The sequence below is a fragment of the Labrus bergylta genome, chromosome 11 (assembly GCF_963930695.1).
Source record: "Labrus bergylta chromosome 11, fLabBer1.1, whole genome shotgun sequence".
In the NCBI taxonomy this organism is placed as follows: domain Eukaryota; kingdom Metazoa; phylum Chordata; class Actinopteri; order Labriformes; family Labridae; genus Labrus; species Labrus bergylta.
In genome coordinates this window covers 26,673,646-26,691,263 of record NC_089205.1, presented here as the reverse complement: position 1 = coordinate 26,691,263, position 17,618 = coordinate 26,673,646, and the positions used below count along the sequence as shown (strand labels likewise).

Sequence of the window (17,618 nt, the reverse complement as noted above, 5' to 3'; positions counted from 1 at the left end):
ATCTGTCCTCCTCACTGCCTGTTTTTAAATCTAACCTTAAAACACACTTTTATACATCAGACTCTCTGCTTGAGAGTCGGCTTTTATCCATTTTCTCCCTTCCTATCTGTCTTCACACTTTTTACTATTTAAATCCTGCCGTTTTTACATTGGTCTGTGTTTCATTGTGTTTTATTTTTGATTGTACAGCCCTTTGGTCCACTGTTGATGTTTTTAAATATGCTTTGTAATACATTGGGTGGGATTGGATACTGAAGACTAATGAGTCATGTATTGTTAGCTCAATGAAATGTACTTTACTTTGTCTTGTGTCTCTGTTTCCAAAATGGTAATAACAACTTACACAGCAATAGTACGCCTCCTTTTAAACATGCAGACTACGAAACATGAGTACTTATCAGCGTAACACTGAGAAATCAGAGAAGAGCATAGTCATCAAAGGAAATGATTTTTAACCATTGGTCATGGTCTACATGATCTTAACCTCGAGGAGACATCTCCCTAAACGTGTCACATCACTGATGAGTTGTGATAAAAATATCTAAACATAACAAGGTGATTTGCATGTGTTGCTTTTTACCTGGAAGCGTAGGATGATGGTCCAGATAAGGCCAAGGGTGAGGCGGTGGTTTCCATCCACAATGTCATGTGAACCGACGTTTTCCAGGTGAACCCTCTGCTCTTTAAGGAACTGCAGGGCTTTATCAACGTTCTCCAGGTAGTGGATACGCATACGCCCCCGTGTGGGCCTCGGCTGGTGGAGACAAAGGGATTTATTACTAATAATGGCATCAAAGCATCTCTGATAATGTCCTACAAGAAGCATCATGTAGCATTAACATCATCTATAAACAGAGATTACTTTGAAGAACATCAGTTTGTAACTTTCTTACCATTCAATTAAAAAAAACACAAGACAAGCTTTGAGTGTTTTTGGAAACAGCAGAGGTAATAAAAGGTTTGGGGACATTTATGTAAAAAATATCAGAAAATGTCACCAAAAACATGCTTCAGAAACAATGTGAGAAAATTCTACTTTACACTTTAAAGTGTTTAAGCCTGCTGCTGGTTGAATATATCTAGTATGAACCTGTGATAACAAATTAACAAACAAACCTTGATGTAGCCGTGTCTGAAGTTACAATATGTAGCTGTCTAAGGAGGAAACACTGCTAATCACATAACTATCCATCAAAGATCAGAAAGGCTGTGCGCCTTTTTTCTTTGACTTCATGTGTGTGTGTTTGTCTGTGAATTTGTGTGTGTGTGTGTGTGTGTGTGTGTGTGTGTGCGCGCCCACCAGGAGCTCTCCACTGAGGACCTCCAGGAGTCTGGTGAGCATGTATCCATCCTTCAGGTCGTTGTATAAGTCAGATATACGGCAGGAAACTCTGGACAGATGGGAGTTAACCCACTTGGTGAAAGTCTTCTTCTGCACCGCATCTCGTTCATCTGATGGAAACAAAGGATAGGATTTAAATTTAGGAAAAGGGAAAAGGAAAGAACAATCCGGTTCTTAAGGAAAACACAGTTTAGTCAAATCAAATCCAAAAGCATCTAAAATATCAGCTGAGGGGACATTTTCAGCTTTACACCGTTTTACTGCTAAAACAGACACTTTAATACATCAGCCAATGAGAGTGTGTTTGTAGTATGTGTGTCTGTAGAGATATGAGTAAGCATTGAGTCATGCAAGACCTCTGACCTGCCAAGGCCTTAATGCGGGAGCACTCAAACAGTTTGGAGCTGGTGCACTCAGTTTCCCAGAACCCGGAGCCGATTGGTCGGTTGTTGTTGTTGAGCTGGCGCTGGGCATCCGCGTTGTCCAGGTCTGGGGAGGCATTAGCCATCGCGCCCGACGCCCTACAATTAAAAAAAAACAAGAAAGAATTAGATCTATCTTTACTGGCAGGTTACTGACAGGCAGTTCACACTTCATAATGAAACTCTACATGACCTCACACACCTTCTTCATACGAACAGTTCCTGCTACGCTACACGTTCTATAAGGAGTGTTCAAAATCCACAAATATGCCAAATAAATAAATATATAACCTGCAGTCCATAAATAACACGTTTTCTTTTTCTGATGCCGCCTCTGTCCTTGTCATCACAGCATTGTGCAAAAGAGAAGCTCAAAATAAAATATCTGTGATGATTCACAGGATGGTGGGAGACAAAAGAGTCAAATAATTTGGTCCTCTCATCTCTCCTGTCGCGAACATCAGCAGCTGAAAACTTGAGGATAAAAATAATTTCAAACCTTCAACGACAGATCACAGCGTCCAGGACGAGACGTGAAGAGTGTTCAACATCAAAATGAAAACTAAAAGAAGTTAGAATCTGTTCAGTTTTCTGATATTCATCAGGCATTGTCGCGCTCATTCTAAGACCTGATAGCTGTTTAAAATAATTGAATCTTAAATGACCTGGTAATGTAAACTGAGACCATAATCTCAAAACATCCTATGGCTTAAAGTTTGCCCTCAATGGCTGAGCTGGGAAATCAACTGAAACAGACAGACATTCATTCAAGCTGAAAACTGTCTCTCTCTTTTCTGATGAGGGATTCAACCTAACGTACCCACAGTGAGTTTATGTTGAACACTAAAAAAGTACACATAAGATGCTTATCAATCTGAAGAGATGGACAAAGACAAAAACATCTGAGTCTTAGTGAATGCTGCAATGGTTCCTCCCCCATCTCTCTTTGTTTTATCACATGATGGATGGATGAGAAATAAAGAGCAGATGAGCCCACAGGACAAAAAAAATGCCATTTGATGCTCTCCCCCCCTCCTCACCTGCATACACACACACTTGTATACATGTTTGCTTATATCACAGTTTTCATTCAAACTGAATCAACTGATTTTTAAGATTCAATTATCTAACTGATCACTGATTGGCTACTGAGGATTTCAGCTGCTCGTTATAAGTATGGTGGTGTGCAGATTAAGGAGTTTCTGTCATTTTCTGCTTCAAATATTTTGACGTAAATCTCTTCTTTTCTCTTGTCCCATCCCTTCCCTGTCCTCTCTTCCCCTCTGCACTGCACAAAAAAAAAGAAATGTCCGGGCTCACAGTTGTCACTATACCTAAACCAGTGGAAAACAATGTCGCCATATCGAGTAAATGTCAGAGTGCCCTGCAAGACACGGAGAGGAAGGGTAGCTGTGCACTTAGCTCTTCTCCCAGGAGAGACTAACAGCAAGACATTTTCAGTGCTTTGAATCTAAAGATGAAGCTCAGAGAGAGAGAGAGGACTGCACAAGACCCCAACAGAGGAAGAAACCCCCCCAGAATATTTTCATTTAAAGGTGAACTGAATAACTAAAATGCAAAGTAAAGCTGGTGAAGTGAGGCTGCATGTATTTTCACTGTGCTGTGCAGTCAAGGAGGTAACCAAGTCAGCTCTTCACTGAACCCACATTTTTACAGCGACAATTAACTGTTTTTTTTAAATGATCAATTAATCCGCCTCTTATTGTGTAAAAAATATTGTGTCAACACATAAAAAAACCACACAAAGAAGATGCTGTTTCTCAAGTGAATATTGAACAATTATCAGCTGTAACCAAACAGTAAAACGACCGGGGTCACATAAGAGGAAGTGAAGAATGAGAAGTGTAAGACCTTTAGTATAACTCTCAGATATTACGTGATACAGTATTATTGTTATACACAAGAAAAACAACAACCTTGGTAACCGTTAACCTCAATCAAAAGGTTTTGTGTGTGTTTGTGTGTCCTCTGTTCTCCTTGCCGTGATCGTCCCTTAACCTTAACACCTGGCGCCTTTCAATCAATCACACTCCCAGCTCACTGGACTGCTCTGGTGTGTATTTGTGTGTGCGTTTGTGTATGTCTTTGTGTGAATGTGACTGTGTGTTATCACCTTTAATCTAAAAATCAGACCCAGCTGTGAAGGAATCAGACAGCCCCGAGCAAGAGAGTGGACTCAACACTGTCTGACATATACACACACAGATCATACATACACACACACACACAGATGCACGCACACACACGCACACACTGACAAAAAAACACTCCTGGCCATCCATTTTCTGCTCTATAAGTAACAGCAGCAGTGAGATGCTTCATGATTTGGCTCCAGAGACGGAGCACAGCCTGCAGGAAACTTTAAAAGACGGGGATGAAAACAAAGAAAAACCTGAGCTCACACTGAGTTCACAGAGATTGTGTCTGAACATAAATGTGCATGTTCCAACATCCAAATATCAACATACAATTCATTGCAATGTTAAGAATAGGTGGCGTTAAGTTAAGGATAGAAATTAATTCCATTAAGGTAGTAAGAAGGACTGGAAAAGTGTGACTGGTTTGACTACTGTGTTAAAAATACAGTGCTGTGTGAGCCTGCTGCTTTGACAGTGATAAAGAGATACTCTGGATCAAAGCCTAAAGTCTACAAAGCTGCACATTATTTCAAGTTGTGGGAGTAGAAATGCTGCTGTATGATTCTATGTCCTCAGGTGTTCATGATTACAAAGCGACATATCAGTAAATACCACTGATAGCTGCCAGGAACTAAAGCTGTAGGAAAATAAAAGATGAACATACGATCAGTTAAATGTTGTGTCTGGATGTTTTTTGTGCTTTCTCAGGCTGCAGAGGGGCTTTAGTTCCTGATATGACGTTTGTCCCGGGCTCCACGGGGTTACAGAGTTACAGTGTGTCAGTCAGTGGAGGATATAAAGTCTACACTTAGGATCAAACGTTTAGACAGCAGCAGGCTCACTGATCTCTCCATGGACCTAGGAAGAAAGAGCAGGACTGGCCTGTGTGTGTGTGTGTGTGTGTGTGTGTGTGTGTGTGTGTGTATGTGTGTACACTGTTGAACAGCCCACAAACATTGTTAAACTGCAGCAGCTACAGTAGTAAAACACAGAAACACACTCACACACTGCAAAACAGCCTTTTCATCCAAACAAAGCATTTTTCTTTTCATTATGTTTAAGGTTAAAATGATTTTAACATCCTCGTCTAGTGGGGATTTACCACAAATAATACAACTGTGTGCAGAATAGAAGATTTGTTAGTGACAAAGATTAATTGCATTAATCAAATCTGATGATTTTCATGGATTTCTTTTTAAATACAAAGTACTGTGGTTTCAGGCTCTGATGTAAGGATGTCTTTGTCTTTTAAACCGTCTTAGATTTAAACACATGATGAGCAGGATAGCTATTGTTAGAAGCAGGAACATCAAACTCGTCTTGTCCCACCCACACTTTTTGATTGACAGCTCAATAATGAGCACTTAGCACTACACATGTCTTCTCATCTTTAACTTTGAGGAAACAGTTTAGAACATGGGAGGCATCTGTTTTTCTTCTCCTCAACGTGTTTTATAGCATCTAAGAGAGATGTGCTCTCTATTCAGAGTAGCCATGTTTATTCCCCCCAGGAGGTTTGAATGTGTTCGTGTGTCTCTGCTGCTCTTTCAGCTGTTGTTTTCTTAACTTTGCCAGACTCACTCAGACCTGTCTCTGCTAGTGACACAGGTGGAAGAAGTGAGACTGCTGCTCAGCCTTTCTTGTAAATAACTGTGTATTCTGATAGATGTTTGCACATTGTGCAGGTATTATCATTCTTAGAGGAATATTTAAAATAAATTATTTAAATTATTGCATTACACAGCATGATGGTGCTGGGGGCACATAAGTAATCAAACTAACACTTGTCATCTATCACTCTCTGAGTTATTTATTTATTTGAAGAAACAGGAGAATATTCATCATTTTTGCTTTATAAATTATTTCAATCTTAAAATGCATGATCAGAAATATCCCTATTCATGTTGATGGACTATCTGATAGATGACCTGGTAATGTCAACACTATCTGTAAGTTTGTGTGTGTGTGTGTGTGTGTGTGTGTGTGTGTGTGTGTGTGTGTGTGTGTGTGCAGAACTGTCAGTTGTTATGCTGTCTCCTCTAAACCACTCAGTGTTATTATTGCCCTCTCCCCCAGCTATGTTGTTGCTATTGGTAACCACAATAAATCACCATTACACCAACGGTGTAATGAAAGCCTGAGACCCCCCCCCCCCTCTTCCCTGCTCTCTCCTTTATTATCCTTCACAGTTTTTCAACTGTCCTCCCCCCCTCTTTATTCCCACTCCTCCCTCTCTTCTCCTCACCTCCACAACTTGTATTTAGGCAATTTCCATTTGGCATGAAGCCTCCATGCTATCAGAGATTGTTAATACTCAATCTTTTCAGTGCATGAGCTGCCAAACATCAGCCGCATCTTTGAGACAAGCACCTCAAACCAAAAACACTGCAGAGAAACTGTTCACTCACCAACACCTGGGGCCCGACACTACTGGTCCTGAGATGGTCAACATGAATGTTCATGTATTACATCATTGTTTTTATGACCTAACCTTCATGTTTTTGTATTTTCTGCTGACCTCTGAAGAGTAGACAAACTTATAACAAACTACTACAGACACCGGGGTCGGGATATATTCTCTAGGAACCCCTCATCGCCCATTTCAAGGTTCAAGAACTTTTCAAGAGTCACTTCGAGTAACTTGGATCAGTTTTGGTGACTCAGCCAAAGTTCTCCACTTCCAGAGAAAATGTCTCTTACTGAACAAACACAGAGTTAAGAGTCGAACAGCTGGCGTAAAGAATTCATTTTGATTCTTAAATACAACATCACTCGTTGGTGCTGGTATAAATATTTGGACAGATGATGATCCTGTTGTTTCTTAATTACTTATAATGATGACGACTAGCCTAAAAATTGAGCTGACAGGTAAAGCTGACTTACAGTATTCACATTTTTTGTTCCTGTGGCCAAAAAAAAAAAGACCAATATGAGCTTCTTGCAGAGCTCTCAGACTTTTCTATGCAGTCTGCAGCACTTAGCACGAAGCTGATCAGTTCAAAAGACAATACTATGAGGAGAGGACAGCAGAATAGTCTTTAAATATTGAAATTCATTCAATGCCATGCCAACATTATATAGACGTGGCATTTGGTACGATAATGGTTAGTATTTGTCTTTGTTTTCTATCCTTTAGCTTGAATGCAGCTACGGGTAATTCACCTAAACATCTTTTTTAAACACATCACATATTTCACTTCTTTCTCCCAGTTCCAAACCACATGTATACACCACATGATGTCTACCTCCCATTCTATGATAAGTAAATGATATTTGATTCATCGTCCTGCTTAAGGAATGATTTAAGAGCAGCCTAATGCAGATAACGGCCGTCCGACTGTCCATCTCCTTCGATTAAGAGGTTAGATTAGAGTCAGGGTCAGACAGAAAACGTCCGAGATAATCAAGACAGAGTGAGATAAAGACAGAAAAGGGTTAGATGTTTTAGAAATTAGAAAAAGAGAGGGTGGTATTAAATAAGAGATGTTGTAGAAATTTTAGACAGAAAACGCTGACTGGAAGAAGAGAAGTGAAATTAAAGGGAGAAGAGACGCAGGAGGGCATATCGATGATAAAGATGAAAGAGAGAGAGAGAGAGAAGAGAGAGAGAGAGAGAGAGAGAGAGAGACAGAGACAGAGAGAGAGAGAGAGAGAGAGAGAGAGAGAGAGACAGCTGCCAGAGTTAATCAGTCAGCGGCAGCAGCTCCCTGTCTGTGTTTCTCTCAGGCTTAATAGTGACCAGACTGTACTCACCCTTACCCCCCCCCCCCCCCCCCCCCCCCCACGCTCACTAGTCCTTCCTTATCAATATGGACTCATGTAGAGTACAATCACTGAGGGTCATTCATCTTGACCTCTGCTACATGCTGAAACATCAACCGCCTGTTCATTTATCGCTATGATTCTGACGATTAATCGAGTAGTTGGATTAAAAAAAACGAGTGGTCATAATTAATTAGTTTCCCTTTTTGAAACACAACATGGTTTCTTGTTTTTTAACATACTAATTATTACGTTTTTATTGATGCTTTCCTCAACTTTTGCTGTATCTTCACCTTTACTGTTGTAACGATACAAATTCACCTGTTGTGGGACTTATAGAGGACATTGTTTCTTGTCCTATAACTAGTTCTAAATAAATATTAAACTTTAAGTTCATTAGAGTGGTAAATGTAAACTATTGAATATGATGAAGGGATGTCCTACACCTGCTCATTCTTCTCACTGAAATCAAATTAAAATAGCAGCACATTTAACTTATCTTCAACCATACAAAGACTTTTTTACTGTTGTTTTTTTGTTAATAATTACATTTGTTAACAATGGTTAATACATTATGAGCTTTTTAGTGGAGGCACACAAACTTAATGCCATCTCCTCTAGTAAAGTCTGGATTCAGCCCTGCTTGTTGAAGTCATACGCTTGCAAACACGTCTTGTTACTCTGTCCAGAAACAGGCCAACAGAGGGCTTCGTCAATGGACAGAGGGGGCAACAAGTGAAGGACAGGGACTCAGGGACTCAGGGACTCAGGGAGCTATAAGTCAGAGACAAACCATAAGGGACATGTGTCGGTCACTGTGATTGGGTCAAGACGAAACCCGCCATCAGTAGGAACATGTGAAGATGGCAGAGACGTTGATCAGGACAGAGAAACCCATACAGACGCTCATGCTCTGCTAAAATAAAGTGAGAGACATACATTAGCCTAAACTCCATATATTTAGTATTTTGTGCCTTTTCCACAGAGAGATGTTTAATAGTCCAGATTTAAAAGTTAGTTGCCTCAAGGCTTTTTAGAAATCCAGTTACGCGATTGATCCGAGACTTACATTGTTTGTCATATCAGTTGAGATTCTTAAACATTTCTATAAATCAGTCGAATGTTTTGACTGACGCAGATCAGTAATAAGTGGGTCAGATCAATTCATTGGTACTGAATGAAATGCAATGATGGGCAAAGTCTTACACAAGCTTATAAGCTAGCTAGCCAGTCACACTATTCACTGAATACTTTTAAAATCGAGTTTTTTCTTGTCGGTTCCTCCACAGTTGCTTCCCCAGCTGTATGGCTGGCTGAACGCTGAACGCTGCACGCAGTAATTCTTTAATCTTACTCTATTTTTCTGCTTTTCTGTCTTTTATCAGAGCTGTGAAGTTTGATCCTACTGTTGTGGCATTTTTTTTGCTGACCTGTCAACAATAATGCCGCAAAAGCACAAATTTAGATGTAGATGTAACCACGAGCCGCAAACAAAGATTAAGAAGCGAGCTGAATGCCTCGAGACTGCTTCATAGTAAAATCTCTAACTTCAGTACCTCCTCTAAAGTCTTTATATTCCACCATTATAATCTCTTACCCATACTTAACCAAAGGACTTATTTTAAACTTGATCCATATCAATCCAAAACTTTGATTGTTCTTCCAGGGATTGAAGCTCTCTCTCTCTCTCTCTCTCTCTCTCTCTCTCTCTCTCTCTCTCTCTCTCTCCGTCACACACAAACACACACTGGATCTTTTTACTGTGACGTCATGCAGTACGCACTTTACACCCTGCACTGAGTCACTTCCACTCACTTCACCTCAGCAGAGTGAAACAACATCTGCAAGCAAGAGCAGCAGAGCAGTAGCCGCCGCCCCCAGTTCTTTAAGTCTGCAAGACCGCTATAGCCTTAATCAAAACACTAACCTTGTGGTCTGAAGAACAACAGAGACAGGAGCAGAGAGCTTCAGTGTCCCAGAGAGGCTGTCTGTCATCCAGACAAGACAGGGATGGCAACAACAAGGGTGACAAAAAAGGACCATCTGTCCTTGCTATCCTGGAATAGATCAGGGCAATAACTGGTGAGCAGATGTAATAATAAAATGTGTGCCATACCGTTGTTTGATAATAACACTGATCACAGAAATGTAACAGCTCTGTTCAGTAAAGATATGTGAACTACTTATTTGTTAAAACAGATTAAAGACAGTTTATTAGTATAGAGTGTACAGTAATATTATGCTCAACACAAGAAACTATAATAACTTTACTTCCATAACTTACAGCTCATGTAGTCACCGACACTACAGGAGTTATATGATGGTATTTTTAACCCTTTAACGGCAAGGGTTCAATCAATGTGACCAAAATGTTGAATACAACTTAGGTTTTAGTTTGTATTATTAAAACACGAGTGTCACTACACAAGATGCAATAACGTGAAGTGCAGTAAGTTCTCTACACACATTAGATAGCTGAGCATCAACCCCTTGTAGGTGTACTACAGAAGTGATGCTACACAGATCTTATGCTCTCATAAAGTGAAATAAGGTCAAAGGTATTAGTCTATCAGCTACCATAAATCTCCAGAAGAATAACAGAGTGACTGGCTAAATCGTGTCACTTTCTTCAGGCAGTAATGTTGAATGTTTGCCTTTACAGATGATTAACTCAAAGTTATAACGTGGATTTATGGTTCGCTTTATAATACATGTGCCAGTTTCTTTGTTTCCATCATTTCCACCTAACTCACTTCCAACAGACCCAATCATACTTTGCACCAATGGTAACCAACTAACCTGCGTTCAGACAGTGTTAGACTCTGAGGCAGCAGAGTTTTTTTTTACTGCAGCTGTGATCAAATACACCATATTCAGACTGCTGTGCATCTGCTGTTTGAGTTGCTCCAGCTTGAGTTATGTTGCTGTCGGTCTTTTCTCTCTTTTAGACATGACAGCAATCTAAATAGCCCACCTTGAGAACAGCTAAATCCCCTCTGGATTCGGGTTTAACTGAGACCAACAGGGGCAGAAACAGCAAAGTAATGCGAGGTCACAGTGAGACCACAGACACACTATGAAGTAGAAGTTACAGCAGGAAATGAACACTAGGCCTGGAAGTGTTCATTAAGTTAAATTGCTGTTTGAATTAGGGCACAGCATGCCGAAAGGTCACACAACCCAATGTAGCCATTAGATCAGATATAACAAGTTATCGGTTGAAATGAAGCCTAAAATGAACCGGTAGACCATGCAACATCATACCACACACCATACACATAGGCCGCTATTCTGCTTCTTAACATGTTCATCACTTTAAATGAGCACAACCAGGTCAGGCAGGATGCACTGACACTTCACCAGGCATGCATCATGTAACACATGTAGGTGAAAAAAAGACATGAAACAGCGCTTCCCCCCGCAAGATCACTGCAGTACCCTGCACCCAAATGCAGGCCGGCGTCCCTGCAAAAAAAAAGAAGGAAAAAACACCGTGCACCTCGACTCCTTGCTCTCACACAGGGAATGACAAAATAAAACGACATCCCACGGAGAAAGAATTCAGCCTGTCATCTTTTTTATCGGCCTTACCTTCAGCTTCACTGTCAGTTTTTTTGGATCGGTTTTGTCCTCCTCTTAAGACGTCGTTTGGCTGAATCGATGAGGAGAGCGTTTATCAATGGAGGAGACTGACGCTCCGCTTTTATTCCAGCAGGGTCTTCCCTCAAATAGTCCTTATTACAAGAGGAAGCGGTTTGTCTGGGAATCATAGAAGCAGCCAGAAGGGGTCCCTGCGATATGCAACGCTTTTTGCGCATAGAAAAGGGGCGCTGCGTGTCTGCAGCGGTGACCGCCAGCCAGGAGATGCTGTCGGTGCTGAGGATGCGAGCCGGTGGAGGGTGATGATGATATCCATAGAGGTCCCCGTTTCCACCTGACACAACCTCTCCTTCCTCCCCCTCCTCCTCCTCTTCCTCTCCGCTGGTGATGCTGGGGAGAAATATCAGCATTGGTGCGGCGAGCAGAGAGAGAGAGAGAAACGGACGGACACATAGAGGGGGGGAGGGGGGGGGGCAGCTATTTAACTTAAGTGTTACTTTTACATCATGTACGATAATTGGTTAAACATGTCCAAAAGGCAGAAATATCTATTTTCAACATAAAAAATTGTTTGAAGGGTTATACCTTTTACCAGTGTTTTATATCCATGGGCGGTTCTAGGCAGGGGCCAACGGGGGCCAGTGCCCCTGTGGCCACCCCCCCCAAAAAGGAAGAGCCCCCCTCATAACACATACATAGTATTTGACTCAACAACCGGACTCAGAATATATTAAATACTGTTACTGAAACACATATAAATCATGGTATTAAATGATGTGTGTTATTATTTGGCATAATATATATTTTTAAAAGTGATCTTCTTTGTCTGTTTTTCACCTGGGTTTAATGTTCCCCTCTGACAAAACAACTGGCCCCAGTTTGGCCCCCCTCAGTAAAAGTGGTCTATCACCTTTTTACATAATAAACAGCAAGCCGAATGTCAGCTTGTATTAGCGTGCAGGTGTTATGCCGAGAAATGCATCCCTGTCGAGAATTGTACGCAGCTTCAGGACAACTCAAAATCTGGCACACACTTTTCTAAATTGCCGAATTTTGCATCCGCCCTTAAAATACTATGCTGCCGTATTTTGCATCAAACCTTAAACATCCCACACTTAGTGGGAAAAACGGTTTACAGGTCATAGTCACGAAGGCTAATGAAAATGTGTTTTCTACCGAGTCTACATAACAATAAGGACGATTATCATTTATTAAGAACACTTCAGATCGTTTGTCACCGGAGATACGTCCCCAGAAATAAGATTTAGACCGTTTTCAAACACTTCCGCGAGGTGCGAGCACATCTCGGCAGGGGTGCATTTCTCGGCATAACACCTGAAGTTCGGGCAAACTTACTGACTAGCATAAACTTTCAACAGCAAAACATGAGTTTATCTTAACGTTACATTCGGCGTTACCGTAAACGTGCTGTGCCGCTGAGGTATCTAGTTAGCTAACTAGCCAACTTATAATCCAATTATACACCAACTTCTTAACATCTGCGGGTCGTTTAAACTGTCAGGGTACCGGAGTTTAACGTTTGAGTTCTCATATTTTCACGAAGAAGAAATGGGCGGGGCTTCGGCGCTTAGGCCAATCAGAAACGAGTAACTTCAAAATATTTATCTTTTCAGGAATTAATACCAGTTTCGTCCCTGTTTTCAGGCATTGTCTTGATAGTTTATCACAAAAATAATAAACAGGTTGTATTGAATTACAATAATGTGGTAGAAATATGTCAACAGGGGAGACATTTGGATATGAATGAGCCTATAGAAATAAACACCTGGATGCCCTGTGCAAATCACTGTCAGTCCTTATTTCTGGGGACCTGATGAAGACATGTGAGCGAAACACGTTTGTTTAAGTTGGCTATGTAATTAAATACTAATAAAAAGTAATTCAGCCATCTTGTGTGCAGTTATTCTTCTCATTTGCTGTCATAGAAATGTTTCTTATATTTTGCCTTTTTTCAAATGCATTGTTTTAACTTTGTACTGTTTGTTAAAGTCTGTATGTTGTTGTTTCTAACCTTTCTGTAAGTCACCTTAAATGTACCTGTGTAAGAAGCATGCTTTATAAATAACACTGACTGACTGAGGCAATGTTTCCAATGAAAAGAAAAAGGAGAGGAAGAGCTAAGTGCACTTGAAGCCTCTCAGAGTGAGTCTGCTTTGGAAGCCCTGAGGAGCAGTATTTTTTAAAAAAGGAACATAAAAGCAGGGCAGCCTGCTCTGTGTGTATGTCAAGAATTGGTTTGACCCTTTCTACATAACCGCTGCTTATAAGCCCTCATGTTGTTCTGACCTGGAATCGTCTCAAATTCTTATATGGAGGCTCTTCAGCCGCATCAAAGTAAAGACTGGACACATTTTCCCAGTTTAAAACTTGTTAAGTAGAGTTTCTTTACAGTATCTAAGCATCAATATAAAAGTCCCTAAAATATTTGTTAAGTTCAAACATTCACCTCAGATGTAGACCTGAATTGAGACACATTTCTTAAGAGAAAGAGGGAGAGCGGCTACAATCAAAATGTGTAATAGTATAAAAAAGGAAGTTTCTGTAATAAATGCTTTGAGTTCTAAATGTTTAAAGAGTTCTGGGGATAAATATATTAAGTTTTCTGAACTGAAGTGACGAGCACATTGATTAAAGAGCTGAGTATTCCCACTTCACTGCAGCTGAAACATGAATAAATGAGAGCAGCAGCAGGGCCCCTTTAACTCCCCGTGTGGGAGGAGTCTGACCTGCGGAAGTGGCCCTCTACTTGTGTCTAAAAGAGGCGTTTCTACACATGTCAAATGTGATTGTTATGTGACAGAAGAATCCTCTGAATCGCAACACCAAGTTGTTCATGCACCGTGGATCCCGCTTCTTACAAATCATGTCGGACTCCATCAAAAACGTCGTGATATTTGGAGCCACGGGAATGACCGGGCTGGCGACCCTGCCGCAAGCTGTGGCTGCAGGTGAGAAATGACAAACTGAATACATCGAAAATGAGCAGGTGACTTCAGCAGGTCAGACTACTGTGGATAAGACACGGAGCTCCAAACACAAGGCTCATAAAGTGAAATGACATTGTTAGAGTTTTTCATTGAAGTTTGTATTGCAGGGAGTAAAAGTATTTTTATTTATTTATGACAAAGTCCCCCGATCTTCTAAACCTGATAGTCCTTATCTGTGCTATAATTTGACCTGGATGTGCAGTTATTTGACCACTGACAGGGCTCGGAGGGTAACCGTGCTGAGCACCATGTTATGGTGTGATAATGAATCAATAAGTTGTTGAACTGGGTTTGCGATTATCAACGTTGGCTCTGCATTAGAAAACTGATTATAACAAAATTAACTTACAATAACATAAAATGAAATGCCCAGTATTTATAAGATATGAATCACAAAAGAGGATTGTGCTTATTTGGTGCTTAACAAATGTATGAGTGAATCATTCTATCACATAACCATCTTTTCTCAGTGTCCTTGTGAGTTATTATCAAATAATTAACATGAAAACAGTAGGCTATAGGCTATATTACCATGGTAACATATGGAGATATTTAGGAGATTTGGTTTGAGAACATCCATCAAGTGAATTGACCCCTTTTGAAGGTTGTAAAAACACATCTGATTAAATCAAGTTGAGGTTTTTCTTTATTCTAAACTAACATTTTAGATGAGCGTAAAACTTGACATATCAGATTTTCTTCACATAAACTTTGGACAGACTGATCCCACGCAAATACTTTTTGGACACATGATTCATTTGATTGAGCAGCATTTTCATTTCCTTTCTCCAACTTCGCCATGGAGGGGAACAAAACTGCTGAGTCATGTGAGAGATGTTGAGGGTCAGCAGTTTTTTGCTGAGTCACAGCAGGCGTTGAGCTGATAGAAGAAGCTGTTTGTTATCTCGCCTGTACAGGAGGGGTGGTATCTCCCACATGGAGTTGAAGAAGGTGTAAGAGAAGCATCTGGAAGTTAAATTCAGCTCCTTCTTTTTTACAACACTTGCAACAGATGCTGTACATTCACTGTTCAGGGGAGAGTGACAGTTTCAGACTAATGGATGCAGACAAGATTAATACCTGCTTCTTGTTGTCGCCAAGCAATATTGTCAATTGTCTTTCCAGTCCTTCATGACCTTCATGGTAACTGTCATTAGATGCCATAAGACATAGAGGATTTAATCGTATGTATTAAGGAGATAAAGCTTCGTCTGAGCAGTCCTTTCCATTTGTCCTACCACATGCAGGATACAATGTGACAGTGCTGGTTCGGGACCCTGCCAGGCTGCCTGCAGACCACAGGGCGTCCAGAGTGGTGGTGGGCGACGTTGTTAATAAAGAGGATGTGAAGAAGGCCTTGGAGGGCCAGGACGCTGCAATCATCATCCTGGGCACCAGGAACGACCTGAGTAAGACTCCAGAGTTTATAGAAAGAAACACAAGCGAGCAGACTTTATCAGAGAGGAAAACAAAAGAGGCAAAGAGAACTGTTCCGTTTGTCTTGAAATAAGGTTGAAGAAGTAGACGCACACCAAGTTTAGTGTAAACCGGTTTATTTGATTTTTAAACACATGAGGTGTTTCATTACATAACTCAGCCTCTTTCACTAACAGGATCATAGTTTTTATTGGTGTTATAATGTAAATCATTCACTAGAGGGTGCAACAAGACTTTCACAACATGTAACACCATGTAGCATCAACACATCAGTCTGACATGATCAGAAACATTCTGGTCATTAAAAGGTGAATTTTCAAGATCATATTAAACTTAAATAAAAGATGTTCTTGGATTTCATGAGGCCAGCATTTACATAATTACTACATCACCTAGGGAAACACAGAAGTTTGAGAAAGTGTCAGCGTCTCTAAATGAAACATAACTACAGTTAAGGAATCTGAAGTTACCTCCCACCTCATATGACTCTGTGACCTGATCTGTGCTCATCAGGCCCGACCACCGTGATGTCTGAAGGCACCAAGAACATTATTGAAGTCATGAAGGCTCGTGGGATCCGTAAAGTGATCGGCTGCATGTCAGGTACAGCTCCCACTTAACACAACATTAAATGTAAAATGTTATCATTTTGTAGGCTACATATGTTGCAATCAGACTATTAGAAAGGTATTCCTTTAATAATGTTAAAACAAGAGCGAATGATTTCCATGACCCCTTCTCCTCCTGTCACTTTCTAACGTTCTCCTCGTCCCACTCAGTCTTTCTGCTGTGGGATCGTGCCAAAGTCCCACCCCGAATGATTCCTGTGACAGAAGACCACGACAGGATGTACACAGCGCTGAAAACATCTGGGCTGGACTATGTTGCTGTGATGCCGCCTCACATCGGTGGTCAGTAGAACAGAAGAACAAACTAAGAGCTTCGTTCAAAACCAAAGTGCAAGGAAGTTTTCGGAAGTCATTGCCCCCAGGAGAAAGCTGTGGAAACCTAATATGATAACACGTGTTTAAGACTAAGGGACCGCAAGTTACACCATATTAACACAGGGTTTAGTGATTAAATCCCTTGAAGGTTTTCTTATCGTGACATCAAAATTACTTTGTATGGATTTGCTCTGACAGTAAAATTTAAAAATACATTTGGTAACTAGTCTGCTTATCTCTCTGTAATCAGCTTTTAGAAATAACAGAAAACATCTTCAGTCACACATATTACATATTAGAGTTTTGCAACCTTCATCGAGATAACAAAATACAAGATTTTCATTCAAATACAGCAATCAGCGTCTTTTACTAAAATACATGTTACACAGAGAAGAAACTCTCAGCCATGCACATGGTTCTTGATGTGAATATATTTGTTTTTATGTTATTAATGAATCAAACATTATATTTAATTATGATTAATAGCTTCTATATCCTTTAACAACAGGTAGAAATAACTGAATATGGTATTATTGCTTATGTGTATCTCATGTATTTTTTTCTTTCTGTCTCGCTCCCTCCAGGTGATCTTCCTCTGACGAGGAGTTACATGGCGTCAGAGAACATGCCGAAAGGAAGAGCCATCTCTGCACTCGACCTGGGACATTTCTTTGTCCAGTGTCTGTCCAACACAGAGTGGGATGGCAAGACTGTGGGAGTCTGGGGAGAGTATAAATGATCTTAAATAACACAATGCTGACCCCCTCTGGACAGCCGAGGGGTTTGTGTCTCTTCCCGTTACCCACAATTTTATTTTACCACCAAAAGACACTGGAGAAAAAAAAAACATGTTTCAAACTACTATCCTGTTTCTTTCTTGTGTCTGGATTTTTTATTTTTTATTTTATACAATTATCAAAGTTTTCTTTATACTTATTCAGTTT

The 17,618-nt window shown here is 40.4% G+C and overlaps 2 protein-coding genes across 2 annotated transcripts; one reads left to right on the top strand and one right to left on the bottom strand.

The window, feature by feature from the left end:
• Positions 1 to 7: 7 nt before the first annotated feature.
• Positions 8 to 11,416, bottom strand: LOC136180475 (spectrin beta chain, non-erythrocytic 1-like). Its single transcript, XM_065960265.1, has 4 exons — positions 11,277 to 11,416; positions 1,706 to 1,863; positions 1,301 to 1,452; positions 8 to 754 (listed from the first exon to the last, which is right to left on the bottom strand). Exons 2-4 carry the CDS (start codon positions 1,848 to 1,850, stop codon positions 542 to 544), a joined length of 510 nt encoding a protein of 169 aa, XP_065816337.1. The 5' UTR covers positions 1,851 to 1,863; positions 11,277 to 11,416; the 3' UTR covers positions 8 to 541.
• Positions 11,417 to 14,094: 2,678 nt separating this feature from the next.
• Positions 14,095 to 17,536, top strand: blvrb (biliverdin reductase B). The gene is made up of 5 exons (XM_065960291.1): positions 14,095 to 14,254; positions 15,541 to 15,702; positions 16,244 to 16,333; positions 16,510 to 16,641; positions 17,259 to 17,536. Exons 1-5 carry the CDS (start codon positions 14,140 to 14,142, stop codon positions 17,411 to 17,413), a joined length of 654 nt encoding a protein of 217 aa, XP_065816363.1. The 5' UTR covers positions 14,095 to 14,139; the 3' UTR covers positions 17,414 to 17,536.
• The last annotated feature ends 82 nt before the right edge of the window (positions 17,537 to 17,618 follow it).